The 16,518-nt window shown below is 40.6% G+C and overlaps 1 protein-coding gene across 1 annotated transcript in view; it reads left to right on the top strand.

Moving 5' to 3' along the window:
• PKHD1 (PKHD1 ciliary IPT domain containing fibrocystin/polyductin) overlaps positions 1-16,518 on the top strand; it is a 471,475-nt gene that overhangs the window by 62,853 nt on the left and 392,104 nt on the right. Inside the window, exons 29-33 of the mRNA XM_036248838.1 lie at positions 654-849; positions 1,511-1,578; positions 3,114-4,721; positions 6,542-6,685; positions 12,103-12,322. Coding sequence (XP_036104731.1) covers positions 654-849; positions 1,511-1,578; positions 3,114-4,721; positions 6,542-6,685; positions 12,103-12,322 — 2,236 coding nt within the window. The remainder of the gene's footprint in view (positions 1-653; positions 850-1,510; positions 1,579-3,113; positions 4,722-6,541; positions 6,686-12,102; positions 12,323-16,518) is intronic.

The following is a 16,518-nucleotide window of genomic DNA, read 5'->3' as shown; positions in this document are numbered from 1 at the left end:
TAATATACAGAGAATTGTAGTAGAGTTGTTAATTGAACTAAAAATATATTTAAATGTGAGAGAAGACTGGGCTCAGGCCTTGACATTTCCTTTATTTAACTGTGAAACCTTGGCTGCTGAACCTTAGGTTCCTCAAAAGCTAATTTCCAGTCCTCCTAACTGCTGCATGTACTTCATCAGGATAGTGTAAGGATGAAATGAGATAACACATGAGGAAATGCTCTGGAAACCGTAAGTACTATAGTCATCTACAGCATTAGTATGGGGCTCAGTACACACTGAAAGTACAGTGTTAGACTTCATCAGTAAAAAAGTGGAAAAGAACATGGGGTGCTATTTGCTGGTTGTGAAGGCCATCAGCCCTCCAGACTATTTCTTGATTTGTCTGTGCACAAAGATACATTAATTTGCCTCTTGAGTACAATCGTCCTGACACATTTGCTTTTTATGCTCTTGGGATTACAGGCTTCAGCTCTATTAAAAGACTTATCAGAAGTGGCATAAAAAAATTAGGATGGCATTAAAACTCTTAATTGCGGTACTACACATAAGGCTGAGCATGTATTTAATAATAAAAGACAGTTTTAGAATTGAAGAGGTGGTTGAGGCTACAAACCCACATCACAGAGGCTAAGGAAGGCTTTTCAACACAGGAGGTGAGACTCTTTTCATTGGGATGGCGCTGCTGGTGGACTACACAGACTTGGATGTGGAAGTCTACATCCAGGACTCCCCGGCTCGAGTCCAAGCGAAGACTGCCCAAGGCCTGGAGGTGGTGCTGCCCCCGTTGCCAGCTGGCCTACACAGAATCTCAGTCTCCATCAACAGGGTCAGCATCTGCTCACGAGGGTGAGGTGGACACTTGCCATTAATTTTAAGCCTGTTTGGTGGTCTAGTGATTCCGTTGAGGAATTCTAGTTTTGAGTTAGGACTTTAACTTTTCTTCTTCTGAAGTTAGCAAATGAGAATCATACAATCTGAACAAATCTTAGAAACACTGTGGCATAGTTCACTCTCAAGACCAATCCAGGCGACATGTTTGGCTTACTAGCTGGGGAACAGAGAACTTTCTAGAACTGCGATATCATGGCTCTTGAGTGGTGTGGGCATCTATATGTGAAGGGGAAGAGTCTATGCTTCAATAAGAGTCTGTATTTCAATAAGACCCTTAATGAGATTGTGTCTTGGGCTTTAAATAAATGGCTTATAATGATTGCACAGACATATTCATGTTCTCTTTGCCCTGAAGCCCCTCTGCCCAGTACTTCTCTAGAAGTTCTGTCTCCTCGTTCCAGAAAGTTAGCTAAGTTGCATGGGACTGATGCTGCCACATGATGCTGGCCCTGGAGAATGTCCTACCCAATGTCTTGTCCCTGCCATTTCTTTTCCTCACGGTTAGGCACCGTCTTCACACTTGCTCTCCATCTCTGCTCTCTCCTACTTCTTCCTCTCTAAGTCTTTTTCTAAGTCTCTCAGTTATTTCATAGCAGTCTCCCCATTTCTTCTGTAGGGTCGATCTTCACATCCAGTACCTCACAGAAGTTTTCAGCATCGCGCCTTGTTGTGGGTCCCTTCTGGGTGAGTGGCCGTGACATGACCGGTATCAATTACCCAGCGTGCATAGCTCACTGGACACGCAGCTTTTGTTCCTGGATTCATGAACCATGAACCAGTGAAGATCAGAAATGGGCACCGGGGGGAGGGATCCCTTGTGCTCCAGGAACTGGGTGGTGTGCTGTGAAGGCTGTGAAAACTTGGGGCTTCCTTATCTCCATAAGCTCAGGAAATTAAAGAATTTTTATGAGAAGGAGATGTGCCTGGTTTTCTTTTTCTAATAGAGATGAGATGAAACATCTAATGGGTAGCACATCTTGAGTGGCTATTAGAAATATAAGGGAAGAGCTTCCTTCACTTTCCTTTTGGATCCTGCATGTATAAGGGGAGGAGGGATGATGTTTGGCGTCTTCACTTTTCTCTAGGGATGCAGATGAAAGACCCACCAGTAGTCAGAAACACAAACGGCAGCATGGGAACTATGAGGCCAAGGCAGAGAGAAAAATCTGGAAAGTTATTTACAGAAAGAAATTGAAAGCTATATATGTGCCTGGGAATAATCATTGAGATAGTATATGAAATAGTACATTATCTTCGAGTCTAGTAAAATCCTTTTAAAAGCTGCTTGGCTGTACCACAGATTTGGTAATGATATGGGGGATGTTGCTGTAACCCGCTTGAAGATGGTTTGATTGTCCCTCAGCCTGAGTGTAAGACAAAGTCTATGAATATAGCAGTAAACTCACAAACATGTTTCCGTGGCTCTTGATATGTCATGTACACACACACACACACACACACACACACACACACACACACACTATATATATATATACACACACATATATATACACACATATATATACACATATATATACACATATATATATACACATATATATATACATATATGTATATATATATGCATGACTGCATACTATATGAATATTGAGATATTATATAGAGGAATATAGAAATAGAAGACTTCAACAGATTTGATTTTTCATTAGTGTATAAGTTGAATATATAGGACAATATACATATACTTCACATAATAACACAGAGAATAATATGAAATCATATATCAGATAATATGGCAGATGACAAGATTAAGAAATTTTATTTTTCATCAATATATAATTTGTATATATGTTTATGTAAAATATACATATACTCTCTCTACATAATCATATATATAGTAATATAAACTTACATGTCAGATGATATAGCAGATGACAAGAACACTTTTAAGAAATTTGATTTCTTAGCTGTATCTAAGTTGATAGAAGTGGTGGCTTTTAGGATCTGTCAATATATGTGTGAAAATTTTGTCTTAAATATTAAAACAATTTATATTGTTTGACTGTGTGTGAATTTCAGCCCATCTGATTCCTGCAGAAATGATCACAAATTTAACATTGGGAAGGGGGAGGTGATATCACTGAGGAGTCACTAACACTACCCTCTCCACTTAATTGCTTTGTGGCTTACCTGGGTGTTGTGAGCGCCTAGCTCTGACTGTCAGCTTCAATACTTTGTTTTTGGTTTTCATGCTTCAGGTGGAACCATCCTCAGCATCTCAGGAGCAGGGTTCAGCAGGGACCCAGCTTTAACCTGGGTGCTTGTGGGCAATCGGTCCTGTGACATTGTGAACTTAACAGAGACAAACGTCTGGTGTGAGACGTCACCCACCCTCCTGCTGCCCCAGCCAGATGTTCTCACTGTCCCCGTCCCTGTGGAGGTCTGGGCTGGCAACTTGTCCTTCACCAGGGGACCTGCACCAAGCCTGGTGGGGAAGGGCTTTACCTTCACATATGAGGTGGCAAGGACACCTGTGGTGACTGCCGTCCGAGGAGAATTCACAAATAGCAGCCTGAGCCTCTACATGGAAGGAGAGCACCTCTCCAACTCAGTGGTTCTTCTGGGAGGCCTCAGCTGCGATCTTGAGACACAGTCTTTCGGGAGCAACGTGAGCTTGTCTGGGTGCTCCTTTCCTCGCCACAGCTTGGAGGCGGCTGTCTATCCCCTTCGAGTACGTCAGCAGCAGATGGGCTTTGCTAACATGTCTGCAGTGCCCCAGCAATTTGTGGTGACACCTCGGATACTGGCCATCTTCCCAGCCGACGGGTCAGCTTGTGGTGGGACAGTGCTCACGGTGAGAGGTGTGTCTTTCAACTCCAGAAGGAGATCGGTTCAGGTTGATCTTTCAGGTCCTTTCACTTGTGTGATTTTGAGCTTGGGGGACCAGACTGTTCTCTGCCAGATTAACCCGGTGGGTGACTCCGTGCCTGGTGCTTCCTTCACCCTGAATGTCACTGTCGTGGTCAATGGACTACCCAGTGAGTGTCAGGGTGAATGCACCCTTTCCTTGAGGGAAGAGACAACTCCTGTATTGAATGCCTTGACCATTAACATCAGTGGATCTCTGACTTCAGTGCTGATTAGAGGTCAGAGGTTAGGCACCACTGCCGATGAGCCAATGGTGTATTTGGATGATCATCTTTCTTGCGCTGTAACTTTTTTTAATGCAAGCCATGTCGCATGCTGGATAAGTGACTTGCCCCCAGGACTCCACTACCTATCCGTTTTTCACTCAAGACATGGGTATGCTTGTTCTGGCAACGTTTCCAGACACTTCTACGTTTTGCCTCAGGTGTTTCATTATTTCCCCAAGAATTTCAGCATACATGGTGGAGGCCTCTTGACCATGGAAGGCACGGCCCTGAGAGGGCAGAACAGCACGGTGGTCTACATGGGCCAGCAGGCCTGCCTGACGGTGAACATCAGCGCTGAGCTCATCCAGTGCATCGTTCCTGCAGGGAACGGCTCTGTTGGCCTAGACGTGGAGGTAGATGGACGTTCATACCAGATGGGAATCATTGGTTATAGCAACACCTTCACCCCAGAATTACTCTCTGTTTCGCATGCTGATGACGTCTTAACCTTTGTGGTGGCCCAGATCTCAGGAGCTGAGAACGTTGACATTTTTATCGGGATGTCACCTTGTGTGGGTGTCTCTGGCAACCACACGATTCTCCAGTGCATGACCCCAGACCTTGCTGCCGGCGACCACCAAGTCAGAGGTTATGACCATGCAAGAGGGTGGGCCTCGTCCGACTTGGTGCTCACCTGGAAAGCTACTATTACGGCCGTGACTGAGAACTTCGGTAAGCCAAGCAAATTAGACGGAGTGTTCTCTTTATGTAAGTGGATTAATCACTGCTCTCGCTACTCTAAGAGGTAGGAGATAGCATCAATCTGAATGACAGAAGGGGAGAGAAGCCCAATTGGCCTCTTATAGTTCCAGTTTCCTCCTAAAGCTGGCTTTATTTTTTTCATCAAAGAAATTGTGCGTATTTTCTAAGCATGTGATTGTATTTTAACTGGATACTTATACACAACTGAATTTGTGTTTTAAATTCAATAACACCATTTATAAGAGCTTATAATTTGATCATTTAAATAGAACATAAATGCCTTCACCTATTTTTATACCGATGTGTCAACTTGAATGGTTTTAAAATTATTAAATATGATTAATTTTTTATCATTTTGTAATATTTTACAGATGAATTCATACTCCACCAATAATGGGCCACTTGCCTACTGTGATTGCATTGGTTGAACTTTTTTCTCCTTTTAGATAAACTAAAGTTTACCTTGCTTTTTCTTCCAAGGATGGTTTCAGTTTCTGTTCATGCAAAGCCTCAGAGCCCTTGAGGGAGCTTGGATTCGACTGGAACGCAGAACGGATAGAGGGCATTGTGGGAGCTGAAACTTGGACTAGTGAAGTACTAGTCAAGCCTCTTCTTAGAACAGATTTGTCCGGCTTCAGCCGGTGGAATGCTAGGGGCGTTGGGATTTTGATCCCTGTTATGTCAGTAACTTAGCTGGGTCTCTTTCTAACCTCAGCTTCCTTATTTGACAAAGGGGTTCGAACTGGGTGCTTCCTAGTTCCCCTTTCCACTATCTACAAATCCATTAATTATATGGTGAGGGAGCAGAGGTATGAAATGAGCGCTGAGCAAAGTGTTCTTCTTGAGTTTGCTACGGGGCTCTGTAAGTACCACCTAGACTTGCCCTGAAGGTGCTAGAAACTGGAACTCTCTCTCAGTGTGGACCAGAAAGTGCACATGTCTGAGAGTCCTGGTGATATTTACTTTACTGGTTTGCAAACTAAAGCAAAACATATCTGTCAGGGATTTTACCCATCAGAGACAGGCATTCTCATGCAATGCTGGTAGGAATGGAAAGTGGTGTAACATCATTTTGGAAAGAAATACGGGGCATCCATCAGAACTAAACATTTACCTCTCCTTTGACTTAGAGACTGCACTTCTAAGAATTTGCAACAATTTTATTCAAATAAGTGTACTGTTCATTGCAGTACCATGAATTATAGCAAGAGAGGATACATAATGGAAGTACCAAGTAACAGGAAAATTGTTAAATAAATTATGGCATAATCATACAGTGAAATTCTAAGTAACTATTAAAGTGACGAGTTAGGTCTATATATATATAGACTTGGGAAAAGGTCTATGCTATACCCTTAAAAAACAAGTTGTATAAGAATATGTATGGAGAGATCTCTTTGTATAAAAAATATGTATACTTAGCAAATTCTGGAAGAATTCACAGGAAACTCTATATATGGCTACCTCTGGGGAGGGAGGTGATTAGGGAAACTTTTACTTTCACTTTATACTTTTCTTTGCATAAAAATTTTAAGAACTACAAGTTAAGCATTACTTTTCTATATAAAAATTATTACATTTTTATAGGTTGTTGAATATGATGGGGATCAGACAGACAAGAACTCTGGCTCTGGCGGCTGAGGAAGGATGCCAGGGGCCTGAAGCCAGCTGTGGGATATTGAGGGAGTAAGAAGAATGATGGGCAGCAAGGCAGCATGAATTTGAATTTTGAGTGAAGTAAAGACAGAGATTCGCCTCTATGGTCGTGCATTTCTGATTGTGTTTTGCAGGCTGCCTGGGTGGACGGCTTGTGCATGTGTTTGGAGCGGGATTTTCCCCAGGGAACATCTCAGCTGCCCTGTGCGGTGCCCCCTGCCAAGTCCTGGCCAACGCTACAGTGTGTGCCTTCAGCTGCTTGGTTCCCCCCCTGGATGGTCAGTAAAAATGCCGTATGGTTTTACAAGCGTATATATGAAAATAGTATTCTTTGGCTAACTCCATTTGTGTGTGTGTGTGTGGACCCCTAATTTTTCTGTGTTCCTAGGGAGAGAATTTCTCTACTCCCCATCTAAAAGGGTAGTTAGAATCAAGGACTTGTAGTAAAATGGTCCATTATAACTTTTGTCACATTAATGGCAACAAAAATTCATCACCTCACCTATGTTCTTGATTGCAGTCCTATGATGGGGGAGAAAGTAATTCCGAGTTTCAGTGGGTTTCAGTGACAGCTTTAGGCATCTTGGAGGAAACAATCTCTTGGTCTTTGTCTGGGATGGGGCTTCTGAAAACATCTGCTTACTTAAGGTACTCGTGAGGGGACCAGATCATCAAGCTGACTCTCTTGCATATTTGCCTTAAGGCTCCATTCTTGAATTCTTATTATAGGCAAAAGAGCCAACATTAACATCATCCTTTTATTGTGCAATGCTCAGGTAATTACTTGGGCCCTTAGTAAAACACCATGATATCTCATTGCTTTAAGCTTCTTAGAAAGGAAGGTACAAAGCTTTGATAGTCCCATGACAGGGCTTTACAACACATTGAGCTTCAGGAAAAATAAGTCAAAGGGAAGAAATTGCCATTATCACTACAGGAACAGCTTAGCCAGGTGATTGTCTTGTTTGCATAATCATAGATGTACCTGTGTACCATTTGCACACACGCTCTCTGTATAGTGCTTTAAGTTACATTCCTAACATGTGCCTGCAGCTTAAATGTGGGTAAGGGATATACAAAGCATCACTTCCTCTGAGCTTGGACAAAAATTCCGTGATGGATACTCACTGTGGTGATGGCAGTTTGCATTCGATTATCTCAGACAAGAAGGAGGAGGAGGAGCGAAAGACAGAAAAGAAGAAGAAACAATTCTTGTTTAAAATACTAGAAGTTGAGTTTTCTATTGTCATCATGTATATAAGCAGAACGTTGTGGAAGAGAGAACTATTTCACTTAAAATTCTATAGTATGAAACCCCAAAATTGAATTTAATTTCACAACGGGAAACTCAAGATACAGGAAAAGCTGTAAGTTGAAGACGTTGTCTGTGTCACTTTGCACTCTGCCTTCTGCATAGAACAGCGCAGGTGCAAAACCAATGCTTGATAAAGGCATACACTAAGGGAGCAGGAAACCATGGAAACAGAAACCCAAGACTTCGTATTTATAGGTTTTAATACTTAACTAATACTGCTACCGTTTTTTAAAAAAAGGCTTTCATATATGCACTGCTTAAGCTAATTAACTTTTAAAGCTTGTTGGTATTATTTCAAGACATTTAATTTCAACTAGAAGTCCTAGATAAAAACCACTGAAGTAACAGGGTGAGATACATTGTGGTATTGGAAGTTTGATAAATCCTAGGAGAGGAATAATCAAAATTATTCTATTTGAAAGCTTTGATTAAGTTTTAGAAATGGACTTCTCAAATTCTGTGGTTTTTAAGAGAGTAAGTTGGAAGCTGTAACTCTTATCATTGTCACTAGGTGTCACCAAACACTCATTGATTGTGCAAGAAGGCTCATTTACTCTAGGGAAATGACTTATTTTCCTCTTTCATTAAAAGAAAAAAAAAAACAAAACAACAAAACAACTTTTAATTATCATGTCCAAAAAACTGGTAAAAACCAACTCCATTGGTTTCTTACTTATGATCCAGAATGGTATTTGGGGATTCTATCAACCCCCTGAAACTGAATATATTCTGAGTATATGATTGTGTATTTTTATTCTACGAAGTAAGTCTATAATGGACATCAAATGGTCAAAAGTCATGTGTCTCACAGATTATTAGAAACTACTAACAATTTCTCTACTTTCAGATAAGATGGCATGTAATCAATCCTTTTATACTTTTTATATAAATTCATATTATATTTTAAGAGACCCTTTTAGAGGACGATTTCACAAGCAGCAACCCTTATAAGTGTTTCCCCATTGCCATTCTCAGAGAAATCTATTCTTTTGTCTAACCAGTGCTCCCCCAACTCTGCATTTTCATACTTAATCAGCTGGCAGCCCTTTGGAAAGCTGAATAATCTCAGTCCTTCTAATGCAATGGTTCTCAATGATTTTGTTATTGAGGATTATTGAGAATATAACACTATTGCTATTATTTTTGCTAGAGCAGTAACCGCAGTATCACCTGGGAATTTGTTAGAAATGAAATTTTTTATGGGACCTACTGAATCTGAAACATTCCAACAAGTAAATATTTTGGCATTTCACCTCTGAGCCCTCTCTGAATTCTGATATTCTTTCCTAACTCGGAGCTCCAGACTAGGTAGTTCCTCTCTGTAAGCACGTTCTGATCCTGTTGGATAGCATCCTAAGATGCCTACATGTAATCTGGCCTCATATTTGTTTTTAAAATTACACTGCTGCTTTGCTGGTGTATAATCTCTCTGTTACTTAATATTATTCCACTGAGCTTTTTTCTTCTTCTTTCTAACATAACTGCACAGCTGGAAGATCCTCATCTTATATTTATATAATTTCTTCTTTCTTCTGTGGTTGACTGCCTTACTATTTTCATTTAGACTTTTGTTTATTTCTCTTAACTTCTCTAATTTGCTAAGGTCACTTTGAATTCTGACCCTTGCTTTGAGTTTTGTTTCTTAGTTTGACTTGCAAATTGAAGAAAGCAATGTTTCACATTCCGGGATGCAGATGATGGCTTAGGACCCAAACTTTTCTAATTACTGTTTTGCTTATTCTGATACCACAGTACAAATGTGTTTTCTTTTCATCAGTGGAACAGGGCGTGTTAAAGATGCTGCTTGAGCCCTGGCCGGTTTGGCTCAGCAGTTAGAGCGTCGGCCTGCGGTCCAGAAAGACCCGGGTTCGGTTCCTGCTAAGGGCACGTACCTCGGTTGCAGTTTGTCCCCGGCCCTGGCTGGGTTGTGTGGGTGGCAACCACTTGATGTGTCCCTTTCTCATCGATGTTTCTCTCTCTCTCTCTCCCCCTCCCACTCTATCTGAACAAAATATCAAAAAATGTCCTCGGGTGAGGATAAAAAAAAAAGATGCTGCTTGAAAAAGGGTTTTTTTTATTTTTATTTTTTTGCTACTTTGGTATTATCTCTCTTTGCCCTTCCCTCAAATTGTGCTTCTAACATAAAAATAATTTTATTTCTTTCACGCAAGGAGTTGCTAAAACATCTTGTCAGGTGAAACTAGTGCTTTATATTTATAAAATCAGCAAGATCTTTGATCTTTCTATTTTTTGCACTTGTACCTACATGACTTTTTCATGGAAACTTGAACTTTTCCATGAGGCAGGAAACACGAAAGTGATTAAGGTCACACAGCTATTTAGGGTTAGAACCTTGAGTAAAATCCATGGATTCTGATCCTAGCCCTGGGTACTTTTCATAACCCACCTTGTCAATTTGCATCTACCTAATCACCCATAATGAGTTCATTATTTTATAGGTGTTGAGCCTGTTTTCATTTTCCCTTGGGCTTACTAACTGGAAGTTCTCATGTTTCGTCTACCCACAGGAGTCTTACTTGTCAGCTATTTTCATGGCCATGATTCATTCAGAACACATTCACAGAGAACCTGCTATGTGGCAGATGCTTTGGAATGTAACAGTAACAGTAATAATATTTGTATGTGGTTGAATGAGTACAAACCCGCTCACATGCACTTGTCTCAGGTATCTCTGTTGCATGCAGCAGTGTGATGTAGGCGGGGCTAAGGTTCAAGCCCTCAGTTCTCGACAACATTTGTCATGTACTTGCATGGACAGGCTAGCTGCAGAGGTAGAAAGCTAGAGAAATTTTAAAAACATTCTTCTTTATTTTATTCAGATTTTCAGATAGAACTGCTCCAAAACCATCTCATGTAGAGATTTATCTTTCTGTTAAAGGTTATTGACAGTCTGCCTTGTTGATGCTTCACACATTGTGTCTCATGACCCAGAAATAAATGGCCTAGGGTTATAGGTCTTCAAATAATTGCTTTTTATCTTTATAAAAAGTTAATAGTTATAATTACATGTAAAGCAAGAACTTCTTTCAATCAAGAAATCCCATAAAGAGAATGAGACGTTTAGCCACACACCTGGAGAAGGTATCAGTAACTGTATCACCTTCACAGGATTAGTACCCAGAGTATATAAAGAACACAGATCAATAAGAAAAGATAAGCATTCCAGTAAAAAGAAGGGGGAAGTGCCAGAAATAGGAATTTTGTAGAAGAGGAAACATGAGTTATCACTAAACACGTAAAAAGTTGTTTAATTTAAAAACTAATGCTGAAAATGCAATTTAAGCATACAATGAGGTGCCATGGTACTCAGTGGACTGGCCAGAATTAAGAGTCCGATAATCCCAAGTGCTGACAATTATGTGGAGTAATGGGAACTCAGAAATGTAGCTGGTAGGCAGGTAACATGACTCAGGCACTTTGCAAACAACATGGCTCTATCTTGTAAAGTTGAACTTGTACCTGCCCCATAAACAAGCAGTTTTAAGGATTATACCACAGAGGAAATTTTGTTCATGTTTGTAGTAGCAAAAACTTGGAACTATCTAAAAGTTCAGTGGTAAGAGAAAAGAAAAATATATTGTTGTATGTTCATACAGTACAAAATTGAACAGCAGTGAAAATGTGTGGACAACAGTTACATCTGATAAGATGGATACATCTTGGAAATATAATATTGAGTGAGAAAATCATGTCCAAGAATATCATGTCACATATTCTATTTTATAAATTTCAAAAACAAGTCAAACAACAATCTCTTGTTTAGGAATAAAACGCCATGTGAGGACACTGTTTTAAAGATGCAAGGGGTGGTTTCTTTCCAAAGGACAACTAAAGAATGAAGTTTGCTCTTTTATTTAAAAACATTTTTTTCTTTATTGATTTTAGAGAGAGAGGAAGAGAGAGGGAGAGAGATATAAAAACATTGATGAGAGAGAACATCGATTGGCCGCCTCCTGCATGCCCCCGACTGGGGATCAGGCCCACAACCTGGGCATGTGTCCTGACCAGGAATCGAACCAGCGACCTCTTGGTGCATGGGTTGACACTCAACCACTGAGCTACACTGGCCAGGTGCAAGTGGTTGTTTCTGAGAATGAAGAGGAAGGGCATAGACTTGGTGAGGAACATCCAGATTCAAGAGTATCACAACTCCTTTAGACTTTATGTTGGCTGGTAGAGTCACATACATTTTTCTTATTATGATAGTTCATATTTTATGAAAATGTTACTCATATTCTTCTGTATGTAATATGTACACATAATGCATTTTTTAAAAAAGTAAACTGATGATTTTCCCATTGGTCAAAGGACAGTCCATGACCTTCACGTATGTAACCTAATGGTGACTGTTTCCTGCAGTGTCCTTGGCTTCCCTATGTGACCTGAAGCATGAGGACGAGAGCTGTGAAGCCCCCAGCCGCACCTACGTGCAGTGTGATTTGACTGTCACGCTGGGGACAGAGAGACTTCCCGAATCATGGCCTTATCTCTACATTTGTGAAGAAAGTTCCCAGTGCCTCTTTGCATCAGACCACTGGACAGAGACAGTCATTCCATCATTCTCAGGCCTCTTCATCAGGTAACCCTGTGCTCTCCCTCCTTGACCTTCCCCAAATGCATGGCCCATGGACTGATGGAGGCATCAGGAACTGGAGGCTGGGTGGATGTGGCCCCTCCACCCTTGTTGGAAGAACTGTTCCATTGTGGATTCCAGCCAGTCTGCATATCAAAGCATCTCCTGTCTTTTCAAGTGTTCAAGAGAATATCTGAAAAATCTGCCCAGTAAACAGCCTGCTTTGTTCTTGCTTAGATTTTAATATTTATCTTCCAATCCAAAGCAACATCTGGTGAATGCCAATGGGGAAAAAGATTAGACATTATGAAAAACAGAAGGCTCTTTTCCCCTTTCCTTTTTCTTTTCTTTCCAAACAGATTCACAAGTATGGAAAACAGTCATGGAGAAGTCCAGCCGATTGTACAATATTTATTCAAGAGAAGGGGGGATGCACAGGCAGAATTTCTGTAGGTCTAGGTTTTAGAATCATAGTTTAGAAGGCTTTTGTGAACTTCAGGAACAAACAAACAAATGCCACAATTTCCAGGTAAACCTCCTTTCTTAAAGAAATCTAATTTAAAAAAAGATGTGACCATGCTGGTAACTCTGGACAGCCTTAATTTCCATAAGCAGTGTGATTTTTCATTGGTGACCATGGCCCTGCATTCTTCTTGACTTCTTATCTGGCTGGAGTGGTTACATCTGATTAGTTAATGAAGGTCTATTTTCCCATTTAAAAAATAAAACTAAACAAGATAAATTTCCCAGAATGAAAGAGACGACCAGTTCTTTTCACAGCAGTCTGACTTGCCCTTGTCCTGAGACTGTCTGTGTTTTAGCAGGAATTTGCCACCAGAGGATTGTATTTAGTCAAGGAGTTGGAAAATCAGCCCTGGAGGTTATACTCAATGTTCTGGATACTGTAGCAGGCACATGTGGGTGTGTTTTCTCGAGTAAGAATGAAAATACATGTCCTGTGGGTTAAACAAACACAGTGGATACTTAGTGTGGAGGGTGAGGGGAACCAGCACTCATGGGTCTCTGCTGCCTAGAGAAGGAAAGTTAGAACAGCCTGCAGAGATGGCTTGGACAATGTGCCCCAATAACCTTAAAATGCTTGGTATTTGGAGACGCAGCAATTTCACTCATGGGACTTTTTTTTAAAGAAAGCAGTTAGAAATATGCAATATTTATGCAACACCATGTTCTTTGAACTTTTGAGTATCATAACAAAATTTTGAAATGAAGTAAGTGTTCAATAATTAAGAATGCATTCAAATGATAATATACTAAGAAACCTTTGAAAAACATGTTGCAGAATATTTAACCAAAGAAGGATATGCTTACAATATGTTGAAAAGTGAAAGGCTCAAGTCACAAAATAGTGTATTATTTATTCCTAAAGGTATATATAACGCATATATTTGAACACACATATGATGGGTGATTAGAAAAAAGACTGGAAGGATGCAGTCCACAGAATCAATAGTGCCTATTCCTAGGTGACCGTGGTACCCATTCTATTTATTTTAGTCATTCAGTTTTTATGTATTTTTTTCAGTGATCATGTACTAATTTAAAAACTAGAAAACATGCTGTAAATTAAGGCATTAAGAAAATCAGGTGCCAAATGGCTTACCTTGGTTTCTCTTAAGATTATGCCTGTGAAGTCAGGGAACTACTTTCCAGGATCTTAGCAGGGAACTCATTTCCTTTAAATGTTCATGTCCCTGCCAGTCCCTACCACTTTAGATTTGATGTCAACTGACAAAGGTAGACACATGTGCATATCTGTGCTGAAAATTTGCCCAGTTCATTCATCCATTCATGCATGCATCCACCCACCCAATTATCAAGTTCCTACTATGTTTTAGGTACTGTGTCAGGAGCTGGTGACTCCATGGTGAATGAGGCAGCAAGGTCTCTGCTCTCAAGGGTAGAGGAGAAAGCCAGACCATAAACAAGATGATCCCATGTGGTGATAGAACTCTAAACTGATAGAAAATGATGGGGGCTACTTCATACAATGTGCTGAGAGGAGGCGTCCCTGAAGCAGTGTCTTTAATGATGAGCTAAGGAGAAGGTGTCATTATGGAGAGGCAGGCAGTGGGGGTAGCAATGCAAAGACCCGCTACGTTTTACCAACTGTCAGAGGCCAGAGGGAAGTCGAGTAAGGAGGAAGGGAAGCAGCTCTTGATGAACCCAGGGAGGTATGCAAGGCCTTGAAAGCCATAATAAAAAGTTTGGATTCTATTTCTAAGAACACTTTAAGTATCTTTCCAAAGTCACAGAGACAAGCCTTGGCGGTACCAGGACCGGAACAAGGCTTCTGACTCACAGTGCGTTTCGCACACGGCCGTGCTGTCAGCATCAGCGATGAGAGCCTTGGCTGGGCTGAGTGGGCTCAATGAGATTTCAGAGCCATAGGAAGCAATTTGAGGCTAAATGAGGAAGATGGAATGATGCAAGCATTTTTATTGCCTATCCCAGAGAGCACATGCAAGAAGATAACTGCCTTATTTTTGGACATGATCAGACCAGCTGTAAGAGCAATAGATTTGTGGTCAGGAAGCTTAGGTTCTAGAACTCTCTTTGCTATCATTTGGACCAAAATTTTTTACCATGTTCCCTCACAGTAAATATTTGTGTGTGTGTGTGTGTGACTATGCACATCTATATCCATGTTATCACTATAGATACACGTGAGTATATTTATACTTAAATTTGGCCAACGGCACTACTTAATTCATAGGCTTATTGTGGAAGAAAACATGCAATAGTAGTTATTAAGAAATTTAGAAATTTTGTAGATGTTAGACTATTTTTGATATCCTAGAGTTTCTACAAATTTTGATGATGGCTTTTTAATGAAAAAAAAAAAATCTCTAGTGAGATCATCAGGAACAAATACAAAAAGAAATGTGAATTAGATCTTGTAAAAAAGTGTGAGCTAACAGAAAAGGGTTTTAGCTCTTTTGGGGCAAGAACATGATTAGGAAAGACAGTGCGTTGCTGCAGGCACACGAAAGAAGGAAGTGACTTACCCCGTTTTACTCCAACCTTGTTGACAAAGCCTAGAAAGGAAGAAGAGAGCTCACTGAGAGGGTGGAACCCCAAGATCAAGGAAGTTTCTGAAGGAAGCTGGCCACTCCTTTCTGTCGATATCTCAGATCACTCCTACCCTGAGTACCAAATCCTAGCTCATACTGTTGGTTGGTAATGAATGTGAGAGAAGGGTACACAACAGAGGTGATGGGCAAGTATTCTTTTATTTGACTAAAGAGGGAAAAGGGGGCATTCTGGAAATTTAAACAACGGAGTTTGTGTTTTTCCTGACAAATCTCTCGAATGAATTATTCATCAGATGGTCTGAGAGCCTTCAGAAAGGGATGTAACTATCTGGGAATCAATTCACAAGGAATGTAATGGTGTGGTCGACCAACTTCATTTCCTTCTCAAACTGTTCCAAATACCCTCCTGACCCCCAGGAGCAAGGGACAGGTTCCAGCCATAAAGCCTGAGGTGGCTGGACACACGCATCCAGCTGGTTTGAAGTTGAGTGTTTCATTTGAACAGTCCATGGGAACGTGGCCTTCCATCCCATTTTCACTTTCATGTAAATATTACATTTTAATTTAAAAGTTAAATTACTTCGCTCATTTTGAATCTTTGAGTAAAGCTGGCACTCCAGAAGCAAATACTGTATTTACCCTGTGGCTTTGTCTAACCCTTGTTGAGGGCTCAGCTACAAAAATTTGGAGCTTCATTATAGGCTCCAGACTCAAAACGTATGTGAGCAATGGATGCACGTAAGTGAGACGACATGTAGCAATAATGAATGTAAATTCACACGTTTACCTTTTAACAACAATACCACCAACACCACTGCCACCAACAACTATAGTAAGAGTGGCTCTATCTGATATTTGATATGTGCCAGATCTGTGCAAGTCATTTTGTACATGCCATTTTGCTCCATTCCCTCAACACTTCTATAAAACAGGCACGCGGTAATTAGTAGCTCCATTTTATAAACATGGAAACCAAAGCTTAGAGGGTCATGTCTTCACAGTGTCATACAGGTGGTAAGTATCAGCTTGGGGATGCAAATCTAGCTGTCTGCTGCCAAGCTCAACCTCTGCACTCTAGTGCTTCTCAGAAAATCAGGTCAACAAATACAGCATGGTGAAATCCTCAGGCAGTTGCCATTCTGAGACTTT

Source organism: Molossus molossus, unplaced genomic scaffold, assembly GCF_014108415.1.
Source record: "Molossus molossus isolate mMolMol1 unplaced genomic scaffold, mMolMol1.p scaffold_m16_p_8, whole genome shotgun sequence".
Lineage (NCBI taxonomy): Eukaryota > Metazoa > Chordata > Mammalia > Chiroptera > Molossidae > Molossus > Molossus molossus.
The sequence above is the reverse complement of the archived record's forward strand: the minus strand, read 5'-3'. Positions and strand labels throughout refer to the sequence as shown.